A 17,099-nucleotide genomic window follows, 5' to 3' on the forward strand; every position below is an offset into this window, starting at 1 on the left:
TACTCATTTTAGCTATATATTTCAGTGAGTTCTGACAAATGTAAATTCTGAGGGGCTATTGTCCCACTCCATCTCATATCCTGACATTAAAGATGTAGTGAGGTTCACCTCCCTGGGGTTTCTTATACTCATAAAGCATAAACTGCATGAATAAGAACTGGAGCAGATAGGTGGCACTATACCCACAGCTCACCTGACTGTCTCATCACCTGCTGTCCCCTCTGTGCAAATATCAGTGGACACAGGCATGCACTAACTTTGAGGTTGTCCAACAGGAGGTTGTCAGTGCATCAAACCACAGTTATGCTGCAGACCCTCTTGTGGCTCTAAACCTCTGCTCTGCCTGCCTTCATAACACAGCTACCTGTACTTTATTCTTTAAGTTCTACAGTTCTGCTTTGGATCAACCTGGCAGCACATGTGGCATGAGCTGATCCCACACAGTACTAAATGAAGAATCTCTTCTCCCGACACTAGAAGCAACCTAGCATCTAGTATGATGAGGTCTCCTTCAACCCCTGTCCCTATACATACATACTCTGAGTTTGGCTTCTGTTCCACAACCAGTTCCAACACAATCACCACAGATCTACAAATATCAATACCAAGAAACTGATTTGTCTTTCCCTTTGTTTAACCTATTTGGTAGTCCTCATGTTCTCAGCCTGCTAGGTATACCTCACAATCCACCCACCACTAAGAGGATCTTGTGAGACCCTCCACCAGAGGGATCTATCACAGCTACCACTGCAGTTGACTGGCTGACTTCCCTTCCAGAAAGGGTCTTTCTTTCTTTACCCAGTGGTCATCATATTAGAAATATCCTTTTCCTTCTTCAAGTTTGAAGCATAGCTTTGCTGAATCAGTGATCTAGTTCGCAGTTACTTTCCTTCAAAGCTTGAACTACATCATCCCATGCCCTCCTTGCTTTAAAACGTTGGAGAAATCTGTTATTCTGATAGGTTTACCTTTACAGATGACTCAAGTGATTCTCTCTTACAGCTTTCACTATTCATTCCTTGCTCTGTATATGTTTTCACTTTGGTTCTAGCCCCAGGACTGACCAAAAAAAAAAGTGTCTCAAGTAGTTGCTAAAGGCTCGAAGTTCAACACCAATTATCACCCCCCAAAACCCCTTATTCCTTTATCGTAAGCTGATTTTAAAATGCTTTCTCCTAGGGCTGGGAATGGGGCTTGGTGGTAGAGTGCTTACGTAGCATTCATGAAGCCCTTAGGCTCCATTCCTCAGCATCACATAAAAAGTCCAAAAATCAAAACAAAACAAAACAAAAAACAACAACAAAAAAAGCCAGAAGTGGTGCCGTGAGCAAAAAGAAGCCAGGGGCAGTGCTCAGGCCCTGAGTCCAAGGCCCAGGACTGGCCAAAAAAAAAAAAAAGCTTTCTCCTAACCAATACCTTTTTTTTTTTTTACATTAATTCAACAAATATTAAAGAAAACACAAAGCAGACAGTATTGCTGCTCAAGTTACAGGAAGGCTTTACTTGCCAAATATAACCGAAACACCTGACATGACAGCACAGCAAGCTATACAGTATACTTGGAAGCCATGTGAAAGCCATGTGATGTCTATCACCCATTTTAAACAAACTAACCACAGATATTTCTAACCTACTCAGGGAAGCAGAGAAGGGATGGGGTGTGAAAGGGCACGGTCACTGAGACCCTGCTGGACTGAGATCTTGTTATCATACTGCTCAGACTACAGGGTAGATAAGAAACAGTCAATAAGGACAATTTGTCACTCATCTTTGCTCTATTCTACTTTGAAATTTTTCACAATAGTAAGTTTTAGAAAGGGCTAGGTATTGGTGACTCATGTTGTAATCCTAGCTACTCAGGAGGCTGAGATCTGAATTGTGGTTTGAAGCCAGCACCAGGAGGAAAAGTCCGAGAGCGTATATCTAATTAACCAGCAAAAGAGCTGGATGGGAGATATGGCTCAAGTAGTAGAGTGCCACCAGTTATGAGCAAAAAAGCCAAGTGATTGTGTAGGGTATAGTTTAAGCCCCAGTACCGGAACAAAAGAGCGGGATAGAAGATAGGAAGGGAGGGAAGATAGTCAACAAACTACTTGATTCTTCTCCCCACTGCTGGCCGTCAGGACTAAGTGCAGAGCATCACAGCTGTAAGAAGACTCTCCCAGGTATCAACATGCCCTGGGCTGCAGCACATATAAGCTCTGACTGTCTTAGGATGCTTGTATGTCATTCTACATTGTGATGTCTGGAAACCCACAGCCCGCCTCTCTTGTGCCCCCCACCCACAGAAACCACCACCACAGTGAGCCGAGTCTCATCAACAGTTCTGAGAGCCCAGGGCTCAGCTCTCAAAAGTACAGTCCTTAGCTCTTTACTGTCAGAGAGCCAGGAGCAGCAACTCTAAGTGGGATGCATCCAAAGCAGAGTCCCAGCAAAAACTAACTCACCCTGGACCACTCGACAATGCAGTCCAGGCAGAAGTAGTGGGTGCAGGTCTCTGGCGTGCCCAGAGCCTGGTCTCTGAATGCATTGAGGCAAATGGGACAGCTTTCTGCATCGTCATCAGAATTGAGTGCACTGCTGGATTCCAGCTTCCCCTGAGTATCTGCTGCTGCCAGTAATGTCTGAACATCATCTTCAGAATCTTCAGAACCTTGGGTAAATGAAAACATTACAATTTCAGTAAAAGACAGGATTGGAAGCTGGGCGCTGGTGGCTTACACCTGTAATCCTAACTCTTCAGGAGGATAAGATCTGAGAACTGTGGTTCAAAGCCAGCCTGGGCAAGAAAGTCCTGAGACTCTTATCTCCAATTAACCACCAGAAAACTGAAGTGATGTTGTGACTCCAAGTGGTAGAGTACTAGCCTTGAGCAAAAAAGCTCAGGGGCAGTGCCCAGGCCCCTGAGTTGAAGCCTCACAAAAGACACACACACAATCAATAAATCACTCACACACACACACACACACACACACACACACACTCATGACTGGATTAGCTACATGTACAAGAAGCAAGAGTGTTGGCTGGGAGCAGACTCAGGCTGCACTCAAGAAAACAGATGTCAGGCAAGTCTTTGTGGGCTAGGTGTTGGTGGCTCATACCTATAATACTAGCTACTAAGGAGACAGGCCCAAGGATCAAGATTTGAAGCCAGCCTGTGCAGATAAATCTCAAGACACTTTTATCTCCAATTAACCAACAAAAAGGTGGTGCCAGTGGCTCACACTTGTAATCCTAGCTACTCAGGAGGCTGAGATCTGAGGATCGAGGTCCAAAGCCAGCCCAGGCAGGAAAGTCCATGGGACTCTTATCTCTAATTAATCACCAGAAAACCAGAAGTGGCGCTAGCTATGGCTCAACGTGGTAGAGCGCTAGCCTTGAGCTGAAGAGCTCGAGGATAGCACCCAAGCCCAGAGTTCAAGCCCCATGGACCACAGGGGAAAAAAAAGGTCAACAAAAAGGTGGAAGTAGGGCTGGGAATGTGGCCTAGTGGCAAAAGTGCTTGCCTCATATACATGAAGCCCTGGGTTCAATTCCCCAGCACCACATATATAGAAAATGGCCAGAAGTGGCGCCGCTGTGGCTCAAGTGGCAGAGTGCTAGCCTTGAGCAAAAGGAAGCCTGGGTCAGTGCTCAGGCCCTGAGTCCAAGGCCCAGGACTGGCAAAAAAAAAAAAAAAAAAAGGTGGAAGTGGAGGTCTAGTTCAAATGCTCAAGTGGTAGAGCGCCAGCCTTGAGTGGAAAAGCTAGGCAAGAGCACAAAGGCCTGAGTTCTAGCCCTAGTACCAACCTAAATGAATGAAGGAATAAATAAATGGTCCTTGTGGATACATCCACCATCTACCTGGAAGGTACTCAGTGCACCTGTGCCTGGTGAGTCCTGTCCTACAGCCCTGCAAGGTATGGTTGCCACAGCTCCTGACCTGAATCCTTTTCAACCAGAGCTGTTTGAGTCCAGTGGACAGGGATACTGGCTGAACAGCCACATTAGCTTCTCAAACCCAACACTTAGAGCCCACTTAAAGCTATGGACTCCTGGGGCCAGCATGGGTCTCAGAGAAGAATGGAACAACTGCTGAGCCTCCAGGTATGCCCATTTTAGAACAGCAGCCCCTGAATGGCAGATTTCTCTCTGGGCCATTTGCTACATTAGATCCATTTCCCAAGAGTATTGGGATGGGGCCTGACCAGCTGCAGGCCCAAGAAGTAGGTGCTTTCAACACTCTAACACTGACAGACACAGAGTCATACTGAAAGAACGACACACAGATGCTAGAGTAGATGCACCAAAAATGCACACTCCTGGTCTGAAGACTATGTCAGAAGCAGAGCCAGTGTAGCGCCCACCTGAAACCCTGGCTGCCTATAGGCCGTGAAGGATGTGGAAGAAGGCGCCCCTAAAGTTATCTGGAGCAGACTTGCCCTTTCAAGCACTTGTTCCCTAAGAGTTGAAGGACACAAACCACAGCTAGTATACAGTCTGACTTTCTTAATAAATCCACACAAGAAGCTTGCTAACTCTCAGTTCTGGAAAGAACAAGTAGAGAACGAGCCACAGGGCTGAACTGCCAACTGGCCTATATGCTGAAGTCTCAGCCCACACCACCTTCTAGGTGTGCTAAACTACCTTGCACCTGGAAGATGAAGATATTCTCTCATAGCTCATGCTTCTTTTTTATTTTGTGCCGGCCCTGGGGCTTGAACTCAGGCTCTCAGTGCTATCCCTGAGCTTTTGTGATCAAGCCTGATGTTTCACCACTTGAGCCACAGCTCTACTTCCAGCTTTTTCAAAGTTCATTGGAGATAAGTTTCAGGAGCTTTCACACCAGAGGTGGCTTCAATGATCCTCAGATCCCAGCCTCTTGATTAGCTAGGATTATAGGTGTGAGCCACCAGCGCCTGGCTTAGCTTGTGCTTCTTTTTTTTTTTTTTTTGGCCAGTCCTAGGCTTGGACTCAGGGCCTGAGCACTGTCCCTGGCTTCCTTTTGCTCAAGGCTAGCACTCTGCCACTTGAGCCACAGCGCCACTTATGGCCGTTTTCTATATATGTGGTGCTGGGGAATTGAACCCAGGGCTTCATGTATATGAGGCAAGCACTCTTGCCACTAGGCCATATCCCCAGCCCCTAGCTTGTGCTTCTTGATGCTCATGCACATTTCATTTTCTGCATCTACCAGAAGAGACATCTATGAAAGCATGTCATCAAACTGAACATGGAAACCAAAGACTGTAGCAGGACTGAGCCATTGCACGAGCAGTGAGTAATTGCCAGTGTTCATGCCAGCACGGCCAGCTGTCGATGTTTTACCAAAGGCTATCCCATCACAGGAAGCGGAGAATAAAGGCATTAGTTTGAATGCCAATCTTACCTGATCTGTCTTCCAGATCTTCCTCTTCAGATAGCCCTTCCACATCCTCCATGTCTGTGCCATCTTCACGCTCACTGCCTGTGTCATCCTCAGAGTCTCCGCTGTGCTCTTCACTGCTTTCTTCTAGACCATCAGGGTTTTGTAAAAGTACAGGCCCCAAGGGCAGAGTCACAACTAAAGTAGCAAAGAATCAAGTTTACTCTGGAAAGCTACAGGTCTGCAGGTTAGCTGGGTGGGGATGGCGGGACTGGTGGAGGCCAATGAGAATAAAAGAAGACCTCTAACCCATATTTGTGCTACTTGTATTAAAATCAGACAAAAGGCTGGGAAGGTGGCTCAGTGGTAGAGTGCTTGCCTAGCATGCATGAAGGCCTCAGCAACACATATATAGAAAAAGCCAGAAGTGCCGCTGTGGCTCAAGAGGTATAGCTCTATCCTTAATCAGGGACAGTGCCCAGGCCCTGAGTTCAAGACCCATGGCTGGCAAAAAAAAAAAAAAAAAAAAAAAAAAAATCCAACAAAAAAATGTCAAGTGTAGTGGCACAGGCCTATAGTTAAAGAACTTAGGCGGACACAGATGGATTGAGAAATCAAGACTACACTACACTATATAGCAAGACTATGTCTTTTTTTTTTCTTATTGTCAAAGTGATGTACAGAGAGGTTATAGTTCCATATGTTAGGCCTTGGGTACATTTCTTGTACTGTTTGTTACCTCCTCCCTCATTCCCTCCTCCTCCCTCCCCCTCTTCCCTCATGAGTTGTTCAGTTGGTTTACACCAAATGATTTTGCAAGTATTGCAAAGTATTGTAGTTGTTTGTCTTTTCATCCTTTGTTCCTCTGTGGTTAATGTTATTATTTTAAATAAAACAAAACATAAGAAAGCTAGGCACAGACACACAACTGTGGCCCAGCTACTTAAGAGTACCATATCTCTATAATTTAAAACTAAAATATATATATGTGCATGTATATGTACATATGTGCACATATATATGTATGTTCTGACTCCAGAGGCAGTCAGCAACCTGGAGAAAGCACCAGGTACCACTGCTTCTCCAGAGATACCTGCCAGCAGCAGTTGGCTTACCAGTATCACTTGCCAATTCCAAGGGGCCAACTTGGCATTCACCTTGCCCTGGGCTTTGGGCCACAAGTTCATCCAGGCTGTCGTCATCCATTGCTGTACATTGGAGTTCAGCTCTGAAAGAGACCAGTGCTAGGTAATTTCAAACTGCATAGTTCCAAAGTCCTCTCAAAGAATAATAGTTTCTTGCCAGGTGCCTATGGCTCATGTCTATAATCCTAGCTATGCAGAAAGCTGAAGATGTAGGTCCAAAGAGTGCCCAAGCAGACAAATCTGAGATTCTTATCTCTAATTAACCAGGAAAAAGCCAGAAGTGGAAGCATGGCTCAACTGAGCCTTGAGCAAAAAAGCCAAGCAAGTATAAGGCCGGGGCTGGGAATATGGCCTAGTAGCAAGAGTGCTTGCCTTGTATACATGAAGCCCTGGGTTCAATTCCTCAACACCAGATATATACAAAAGGCCAGAGGTGGCGCTGTGGCTCAAGTGGTAGAGTGGTAGCCTTGAGCAAAGAGAAGCCAAGGACAGTGCTCAGGCCCTGAGTTCAAGGCCCAGTACCAACACCAAAATAATAGTAACTCCCCCATTTATTTCCCTGGCATCATGAACACTGACATACATGAAGAGATAAAACTGTAAGACACAACCCACACAGAGCAAACTCAGCCTTTAATAAAGGTGTGCACAAAAACAAAGATACCGACTCCTATTTGCAAAGTGGATCTCAGTTCATAAGGATCAGGGATGCTTTTGTACAAGAACTCCTTGGAGTCTCAACACCAAGAATGAACCGAATGGATGTCTAAGCAGAGGCACAGCAGCACTCACTGCTCAACTGAGAGTTGGTCATCAGAGGAGAATAGCGTATCTGCCTAGCTCCCTGAAGAGGTCACTCTTGGCCAAAGCTGGGCCACTGGCCTTCATTCAGTATCAGGAGGCTATAATGTTCAGCTGAGGCTCCTGGGGCCTACGGAATCTCTGTGGTACACAGGCTGGAGGCTGAGGGAACAAATTCTTCTAACAGGTCAGCGAGAACATCTGCCAGGGCCACTCTGCAGGCCCTGTAAAGATAACATGGTACACTTGTGTAAAACACCTTAGACTTGTGGTTTTTTGACAAGACCCTCCTCCTACCCAGAGTCTCAGACTTTGCTTCTCAAAGGAGAACCAATCCACACACACGAGTCCTCAGTGCTGCTTATCTCAGTTCTTGGGGGCTCAGTAAGGCACAGTGAATGAAGCACGCTCGGTGGCACCATGTGCTTTCCCACCAAGCTTAGTGTCTACGGCCTGAGGAAAGCACCATGTGGGGGTCAGGGAAATGCTCAAGGTCAGGTCTATTTATTGAACCTGTAAATGCAGGCTTGCTTATGTCCCTCAACCATAAAGATCACATATATCCAGCACAGGCTGAGGAGGGGTAATACCTCCCCAAACTAACCCTTCTCTGAAGGAGTGAAGGCTAGCTCAAAGACCAGGACTGCCCTACCTCCCATGTGGCAAGGCATCATAAAACCCCAGGTTCTAGCTCATGTTTTCTACATAGTAAGGGAATGTAATTTGAGAAAACTACAATTGGTCAGTTGTCAACTGAGAAGTGGTTTTGACAAATATTAACCTTTCCTCTACCTGCTTCTCTAAGTACTCATAGTCCTTACTTGAAGAAGAGTATGTACCCTGTTAAGCTGTGAGTCTTGGTCACGGGCTCCTGTGTCTACTAGGACATAGAGGATGCGTGGCCCATGGGGGGATGGTAACATCTCTCCTGTGGGGTGCCCTAAGATCAAACGTAACAGTGGCTACAGCTTTCAGATAAGAGATCTGTAATTCTGTTCACCTGTGACCCTTCCCATACCTGAACCCCGTGTCATCATGGGGCACCTGCTACAATGCCTGTCCTGTCCTGAAGATGTCAAGACAGCTGAGGGGAAGGCCAACACTCATTCATGAACCAATCAGCAAACAATCCAAAGATAGCAGAAAATTTAGCTCCCAAAGCACCTAGACCACAACAGGGTAAAACTGGGGTAGTTTAAGGTCTGATGTCCAAGAGCAAATCCCCACTCTAATGACATGGTTCACACTCCCAAGTTCAAACTATGAACAACTCCTAGATTCTTTCTTGATGCACTGAGGGCCACAGTAAGGGTCAGGCCCTGGCTCAGAGAGCTGCCAGGAGAAATCAGGGAGGCACTGGGCAAGCCTGCAGCAAAGTCCAACTTTTCTATTCAAGTTGACTCTTTTTTGGTGTCAGTACTGGCGCTTGAACTCAGTACACTCTCATTTGGCTTTTTTCCTCAAGGCTGGCACTCAACACTGTGAGCCACATCTCTACTTTCCAGCTTTTTGCTGGCTTAATTGGAGCTGAGTCTCATGGACTTCCTGCCCAGGTTGACTTCAAATTGAAATCCTCAGATCTCAGCCTCCTGAGTAGCCTGGATTACAGAACCCAGAATCCAGCTCAGGCTTCATTATCAGGTACCATATAAGACATCTGTGTAACTTTGCAATGGACATAGAAATTCGGAGCCTCTGAAAGTCTCTGCCAGGCTGAACACTACGCAATAATGCTGCTAGGAAGGCTAAAGCCTGGCTGGTGGTACCAGTCTGGGCATCACCAACAGCACAACGTAAGTACAGTACCGAAAAAGTACCACATGCTACTATTCCGACTCAATATTCTCATAAGAAGGAAAACTGGTTGGGGCGAAAGGCAGAAGGTCCCAAGTTCCACTTCACCCAACCTGTCCAGGCCACCACTGCCCAAAGTGCAGTTCACTCGGCACACTGCTCTTCTCTGTGGCAGAAACAGGAGCAGGTAAACTACGGAGACCTCAGACCACGATGCAACACAAAGTTCACTGTGAAGAACGGGACAGAAATCAGTCGGAGCGTCTGAGAAGGCAGTGCTGGCTCTTTCATTCTGTGGCTGTGTGACCCTGGAGAGTTATTCAACCTCTCCAGGATCTGATCTGTGAAAAGATCAAGGACGACGACTACTCCGGAGACGGCTGTGACGGCCGCTCAAATTGAGGAAATACGCGAACCAAACCATTAGCCACAGGCCTGGGCAAGCGCCGACGACGCTGTCCAAGGCGCCGACCACCAGGAGTCACCCCTTCCTCACAAACTCCGCAGAGTCCTCTCGAGCCCGGCGGAGGGCGCCCCGCTACCTCTTCGCAAGCCCAGGCCCGAGGGGGCCGTCCCGGACGCCCGCCCCGGGCCCGGGGGCTGGGCGCGAGGCCTCGGGCACTCGCCCGTCCTCCCGGCCCGCAGCCAGCGGGGCGCAGGCTTCACCCGCCCCGAAGGCCGCAGACAAAGCGCGCGGCGCAGGAAGGCTGTCTACGCGGCCGGGCGGGGCGGGGCCCCGGGGCCGAGGCGACCCGTGTACGTACCCGGGAACCTGGCGCCGCCTGGGCGCCGCCGGACGTTCCTGCCGCCCCCAAAGCGGGACCCGCACTAGGCCCGACCGCCGCCACCGCCGCCGCGGCCGCCGCCGCCGCCGCCGCCGCCGCCAGCGCGCGCACGCGCGCGCACCTCGACCCGGAAGTGCACGGTGCGAACCTCGGGGACCTTCCGCCCCGCCCGTTGGTCGAAACCACTGGGACCGTGGCGGTGGAGAGCCCTCTCACGGAGCACCTGGGCGTTAGAACAGCCTTCACATTTCGCAAATATTGGTTAATACAGGGACTCTGTCTAGAGAAGTCAGTGTTCTAGAACAATTCGTGTTTGGCCTCCCTCCAGTGTGCTGGCCTGGGCCTCCCCGGCGCAGGGGATGATGGTACCGTCCACTCTCCACCTCCCTCCTGGCGCGAATGGGAGCGGCCTTCTGCCCCGCGGAGGCCCCGCCCCTCCCCGCGGAGGCCCCGCCCCGCGGCCCTGCCCCTCTGGGAGCGCTGCTGGGGTTTTGCGGCGTAACCCTTGGCACCGCCGTGTAGCGGGCTGTACGGGTGGATGTGGGCCTCTGTCTGCCCCATTTAGCCCCTATCTGTCCTGCTTGAAGCATGCACAGGGCTCTCAGGTTGGACCTTGTGTGTGCTGGCTCTGCAAGCAAGGGCTTTTGGGTCTCAACTTTGTGAGATAAAGTGAACTTTGAATACTAGTCTGTGCCAGTGGTTCACGCCTATCATCATTTTAGCTACTCAGGAGGCTGAGATAAGAGGATAGTGTTGGAAGCCAGCCCAGGCAGATGAATCTGTGGCTTTTATCTCCAGTTAAACAGCAAAAGGCCAGGTGGCTCAAGTGGTAGAGCATCATCCCTGAGTGGAAAAGCCAAGAGCGCTACTTAGTTCAAGCTCCAGGACTGGCACAAAACAAAACAACAACAACAACAAAAACCCTTGAATTCTATAGAGAATTCAACCATGTGGTATGATATGACGAAGTGGGACTGGTGGTATATAGCTCTGTGGTAAAGTACTTGTCTAGTGTGTGCAAAGCCCAGAATCTCCACAGCTCCTCTGGAAAAACTTGTTATGCACCCAAAATGACATAGAACACTTCCTCAGTGAGAAAATTTGGGCAGAGTACAGAAATAACCCAACCACACCAAACCGTGCTTAGGTGTGAGAAATATCTACAAGAAACTAGCTGCACAAGTCCAGACTGAGCTCAAACACATGTGCATACCTCCCACCTACTGACACCCTTTCCCTTCACCCACAGATATAACGTGACTCCTTATCTGCTCACATAGAATGAATGGCAGGCACAAACACCACCTATTACAATACCCCACATCAGTACTGTCACCTCCCATGCATGCATGTGGGTTACCTACCTGTCATCTCTCCCACTCTACACTGCAAGTGTAGACTCATACATGGACCCAGAGGTAGGTCCCTGCTGGGTTCCTAGTTTGTGCTGGTGCATGCTACTCCTGCCTCACATTGGCACAGACAAACAAAGATATAGCATGTATTCTGGCATACACAGAAGGGCAGAAATAGACTGAGAGTTCTCTCAATTCTATCTAGCTTGAGCCAGCCTCTCCCAAAGGGTCCAGACCCTTCCCCAGAGCTGGGTGAGCCCAGAACCTAGGTGTTGCCCTTTATCCTATTCCATCCATCCAGACAAGTAAATGCCTAAGGGAGGCTAAAACAGGGGCAGTGAAAGGGGGGGGGGGCTTAAGAATAAGAGAACTGGGCGGCTAGGAATATGGCCTAGTGGTAAGGTGCTAACCTCGCATACATGAAGCCCTGGGTTCAATTCCTCAGCACCACATCAACAGAAAAAGCCAGAAGTGGCGCTGTGGCTCAAGAGCTAGAGTACTAGCCTTGAGCAAAAAGAAGTCAGGGACAGTACTCAGGCCCTGAGTCCAAGCTCCAGGACTGGCAAAAATAAAAAAGAATAAGGGAACTGAAACTCCCAGAGTTGTCAAGGGACAGTCTAGACTGCCTACTGAGACAGGAAAAGCAGATATATGAGCGTTCTTTGGCCACAAACTGTATAGTTTAAAACAACATAAATATTCCAAGTGCAAATGGCTCACACTTACAATCCTAGCTACTCAGGAGTCTGAGGATCCTACTTCAAAGCCAGCCGGGGCAAGAAAGTCACACACAAAAAAATTTTCTGGAAGTGGAGTTGTGAGTCAGCTGGTAGAATGTTAGCCTTAAGCATAAAAGCCAAGTGATAACACTGGGTGCTGGTGGCTCACACCTGTAATCCAACTACTCAGGATGCTGAGATCTGGAGGATCCCAGTTCAAAGCCAGCCCCTGCAGGAAAGTCCATCACACTCTTATATCCAATTAACCACCAGAAAACCAAAAGTAGAAGTGTGGCTCAAGGTGTAGAGCACTAGCTTTAAGTGAAAGACCTCACTCAGAGACTGTGCTCAGACCCGGAGTCAAGACCCAGGACCAGCACAGGAAAAAAAAAAATACTGTCATTGGATTCAGGGCCTAGCTAGGTAATTCTGGATGATTCCATGTCAAGATCCTTTACTTAAGTTACCTGAGAAATCCCTTTTGTCAAAATAAAGCCACAGCTACTTTTATTTTTAATGTTATTTATTTATTTGCCAGTCTGGGAGCTTGAACTCAAGGCCTGAGCACTGTCCCTGGCTTCTTTTTTGCTCAAGGCTAGCACTCTGCCACTTGAGCCACAGCACCACCTCTGGCCTTTTCTATATATGTGGTGCTGAGGAATTGAACCCAGGGCCTCATGTATAGGAGGCAAGCACCCTTGCTACTAGGCCACATTCCCAGCCCCATGGTTACATTTATAAGGGCCTGGGCATGAATAGAGGATACATGCCTATCTTTTAGGAACAATATTCAACCCACCTCACAGGGTAAGAAGGAAGGGGCACATTGGGGATTGGCAGGATTGATGAACATGTGGGAGTCATATTCCTGCAGTTAAATTTGTCCCTATCCTCTAGTCCCGGACTTTTTCCTCTGAATCTCTGCCCTATCTTGAAGGTGGGGCCCTCCTCAGGAATCCTAATGCTCCAAGAGGTTCCTTCAGGAACAAATGGTCCAGCAGGGGCCAGTGGCTCACGCTTGTAATCCTAGCTACTCAGGAGGCTGAGATCTGAGGATCTCAGGTCTTACTAGCTGGTGCAGGTAAGTATGTGAGACTATTATGTCCAGTTGAGCATCAAAAAAGCCAGAAGTGGAGCTGTCATTTCAGTGGTAGAAGAGTAGACTTGAGCACTAGACTTGAGCAAAGAAGTTCACAGACAGTGCCCTGGCCCTGAGTTCAAGCCCCAGTACAGGTACAAACAACAACAACACATGATCCCTCAAGAGCACATGATCTAGCTGGGTGCGGGTGTCTCACACCCGTAATCCTAGCTTCTCAGGAGGTTTAGAGCTAAGGATTGCAGTTTGTAGCCAGCCAAGGAAGGTAAGTCTGTGAGTTGCTTATCTCTAATACCAGCTACTTACAAAAAAAAAAAAAAAAAAAAAGCCAGAAACAGAACTGTGGCTCAAGTGGTAGAGTGCTAACCTTGAACAAAGGAAGCTCAGGGACAGCACCCAGGCCCTGAGTTCAAGCCCCAGGACTGGCACAAAACAAACAAAAAAACCCCACATGATCTAAGTCTTGCTGACCCTTCAATTCCTCCTTTCTTTTGGAGGCCCTAGGGGTTGAATTAAAGGCCTTGCATTGCTAGGCAGGTGGTCTACCACCAACTCTTTTTGCTTTAATTTGGAGATAGGGGTCTGGAGTTTGTCCTTTGGTTGATCTAGACCTCAGTTGTTCTCTTTACAATTAATTTGTGGCTGAGACAACAGATGCATGGTCCATGTTCCTTCCAATCTCTACCTTTCCAGTATCCAGGATTATAGATATGAGCATTGGAGCCCAGTCATAACCTTAAATTTCTGATTCCCAATGGAATCAAATTGGTTCCTGCCTTCTTGGTGCTCCATCCATAGATACCCACATTGCACAACACTCTGCTTAGAGCCCTAAGCTAATGAGGTCTAGATCAGACACCACTGTGGAACCCCAGCACTCAACTGCCCAGGCTTGATTTGTAGCAGCTGGCAGGCTCCAACCTAGCCTGTAAAAGCTGTGGGACACTATGGACCCAGGGAGGACAAGAACCATAGAATGAGAGGAGGAGGACAGCCTTGGGCAGGCAACTCTTGGGAGACTGGGGAGGGCAAAGGAACCCCTTGGAGGTGCCTGGAGCAAAAAGGGGGAGGTTCACCAGATAGGACAGTCTCTGAGGCCAGGAATGTGAGAAACTGGTTGTTTGGAGGGAGATGGGGAAGAGGGAAGAACAAAGGGCTTACAAGGACTCCTGTTTTGGAAGCAAAAGAACAGACACCTTCTTGCCTGCTTAGGGGACCAGATGACCCATGGTTTCAACTCAGAGTACACCTTGGCCAAGGAAAGGAAGGGAGTGGTGAGAGAACAGGGACCAAGATTCCCCTGGCTATTGGCTTGAGGCTCTGCCTAGGAATTTGATTTCACATCTGAACCTGGCCCTGCTAATGTGTGCACACACATGTATGCACGCACACACACTACTACTACGAGGGGTTGAACTCAGGGCCTACTGCTCTGATTTGGCTTTTTCTGCTCAAAGCTGGTGCTCTACTACTTGAACCATACTTTCACTTCAGACTTTTGTTGGTTAATTGGCGATGAGTCTGATAGATTGGTCGGCTCAGATTGGTTTCCAAACTTGATCCTCATTTCAGCCTCCTAAGCAGTTAGGATTACAGGCGTGAGCCACCGGCGCCCGGCTGACTCTGTTAATTCTAGGAATGGTGAGGCAGTCTGCTTCCTTCGACTTAGGCGTTTCCAGTGTCCAGCGGGTGGGCACTCACGCAGGGACAGGTCTGCTAAGGGGCTGGTGCCTTGCCAGGCTCTCCTGGGGGCAGGGCCCCGGAGGGGCTCGGGACACCGGAGCGCAGTCTCTGTCCTCAGGCTGATCGGCCTGCCCTGGGAGCACTCCGGCCGGTCCAGGACCCCATTCCCGGCTCACTCCCCGGGTCGCCGCCAGGACTAGGCGCGCCCAGAGCGCCGCGAGTTCCAGGGAGGGACGGCCCTTCGACGGGTGAGGGCTGTGGTCCGCGGGGCAGCGCCACGAGGCCGGGGGCCTACGGGAGACCCCGCTCGCCGCAAAGGGCCCGCTCCGTCCAGCCGTCCCATCGCACCAGCGCGGAGGGTGCGGTGGCCCGGACACGTCTCTCAGGCAGAGCCACCGCGCCTCGCGAACCCGAGCGGTACCACGGGCCGGGGCGGGGCGGGGAGACCACCTCGGGCCGTACCGCCCCGGGTGGAGGGACGCTCACCCGCGCGGGGCCGCCCCGCGGCGCCCCGCAGGCCCCGCCCGGCAGGTGACCGCCCCTCCCCAGGCCGACGTGCAGAAAGGAACGCGCCGGCCTCGCCGGCCGAGGGCTGCGCGGAGGTGGGCGGGGCGGGCCGCGCCCACCGCCTCGCGCCCATTGGCTGAGGCGCGGCGGGGCGGGCCCCACACGGCGGCCCGTTGGCTGGAAGCTCGCTCATTTGCATAGGGGGCGGGCCGGTGGGGCCCGGCCCGAGCCCGCCGGGGGCGCGAGGGGGGCCGAGGCATCCACCGAAGTTGGGCTGAGAGCGAGCGACGGCCCCGGGCTGGGGTCGCAGGTGACGCACGAGGGGTACCAGGCTGGCGGGCGGGGTCGCACCTCCGGGGTCGTCCTCTCTCGGGGGTGGCGGGAATCGTGCGGTGTTTGCTTTTCCTGACTAAGTTGGAGAAACGGGGGCGGGGACGGGGGGCGACCCTCCACTCGCCCGCCCGCCGGGCCGGCCCTCCAGGCTCAGGGCAGCCACTGCCCACCGCACACTGCGTTGCTCCGGACCCACTGTGCGTGTGACAGCGGCTGATCTGTCCCTGGGCAGCACGAACCCCCCCGTCGCTCCGTGACGGGTCTTGGCCAGCAGGCGGGCATCCACACCGGGGTGAGCACACACCCGCTTGGAAGAGGTAGGGGTAGCCGGCCACTGGAAGGGGGGTGTTTCCATGGATTGGCCTGTCTATCCTATCCAAGCCCAGAGGTGGAGTGTGGATGGGGAGTGGGGGGGAAAGAAATGGGACACTGGGGGATTATTGACCCTCCTTGTGTGTAGGGATTGAGATTGGGCCAGATTCCCTTTTGGAGGGAACTTTCTTCCTCTGTGTGTCCCAGGGTGCAGGGCTGTACTGAGTGCCCAGGGAAACCCTGGGCAGGCAACTGTCTTATGATCTTCAGCCAACAGGACCGGAGTCTGCACCCACCTCCTGAGGGGCCACCTCTGGGACTTCCTACAGAAAGACACCTACAGCTTGGGTTCTACTGCCTGTTTGTGCAACCTCAGTGAGGGAGTCAGGACCTCTTTGTGGGGTCACAGGTCCCTCCCAGGGCATGTGGGAGTGTTCTGCTGGGTGTTCTCAAGCTGCCCTGAAAGTCTGAAGGAGGACCATGTCCAGAGAAGCTCTGGGCCTGCAGGGCCAGGACACATGGAGACCCTGTCCTCTCTCTCGGGGCTGTGGGAGTAGACTGCTGGAGGAGGAACAAGCTTAGTCCAGGCCCTTTCTGGACTAGGATTGGCCTCAAGAGAAACCATACCCTGTCACCAGTCCAGTGCCTGCCATACCCAACAAGCTGTGCAGGCTCTGGGAGGCTATGTGGGGCCTCCATGGACCTATGAGCTGCAGCTCTCACTTAGGTGCTGGGATTGACCACGAACATTGAGGCCAAGAGTGGCCCCAGCATTGGGCACAGCACTGCCTGGCTGTACTAGGCAAAGAAAGTGGCAGAGACTACCCCACACTGAAAGGTGTTGGGGTCCTGCCAAGCAGTGATGAGGAGGTGACCTGCTTGGCTATGCCCTGCTTTGTCAGCGACCTGGTGTTTGTGGGGAGCTCTCTCCCTTTCCTTACTTTGGCACAGCACCACCCTACCATTGTCTCTAAACAAAAGTTTAAAATTTAAAACTAAACTTTTCAGCATCTCAAAGGCCTGCTTAGTGAGCTGAAGCATTGTGGCAATTTCTCAGGGTATGGGGTTCTGTTCACCTTGAACAATTGTTGAGGGGGCTCTGTAGCTTCTTCAGTGCCAGCCAATGCCAAACCGCAGGCTGGACAGCACCTGGGCAGTGAATTCCTTGGGACACAAGGAGCACCTGTTATGTGCCGGCTCTGCCTGCTTCTGGCCTGGG

At 50.6% G+C, this 17,099-nt stretch overlaps 1 protein-coding gene across 5 annotated transcripts in view; it reads right to left on the bottom strand.

The window, feature by feature from the left end:
- The window catches only part of Phrf1 (PHD and ring finger domains 1), a 30,652-nt gene extending 20,674 nt beyond the window's left edge, over window positions 1-9,978 (bottom strand). For 3 of the 5 annotated variants that reach the window (XM_048359481.1, XM_048359478.1, XM_048359477.1), the window contains exons 1-4: window positions 9,852-9,978; window positions 6,463-6,575; window positions 5,372-5,494; window positions 2,448-2,653 (exon numbers count right to left, since the gene is read on the bottom strand). In XM_048359481.1, coding sequence (XP_048215438.1) covers window positions 2,448-2,653; window positions 5,372-5,494; window positions 6,463-6,553 — 420 coding nt within the window. In that variant the 5' untranslated portion in view covers window positions 6,554-6,575; window positions 9,852-9,978. The remainder of the gene's footprint in view (window positions 1-2,447; window positions 2,654-5,371; window positions 5,495-6,462; window positions 6,576-9,851) is intronic. The other 2 variants (XM_048359480.1, XM_048359479.1) reach the window with 1 other exon arrangement.
- Window positions 9,979-17,099: the final 7,121 nt, after the last annotated feature.

The sequence above is a fragment of the Perognathus longimembris genome, chromosome 13, assembly GCF_023159225.1.
Source record: "Perognathus longimembris pacificus isolate PPM17 chromosome 13, ASM2315922v1, whole genome shotgun sequence".
Classification (NCBI taxonomy): Eukaryota; Metazoa; Chordata; class Mammalia; order Rodentia; family Heteromyidae; genus Perognathus; species Perognathus longimembris.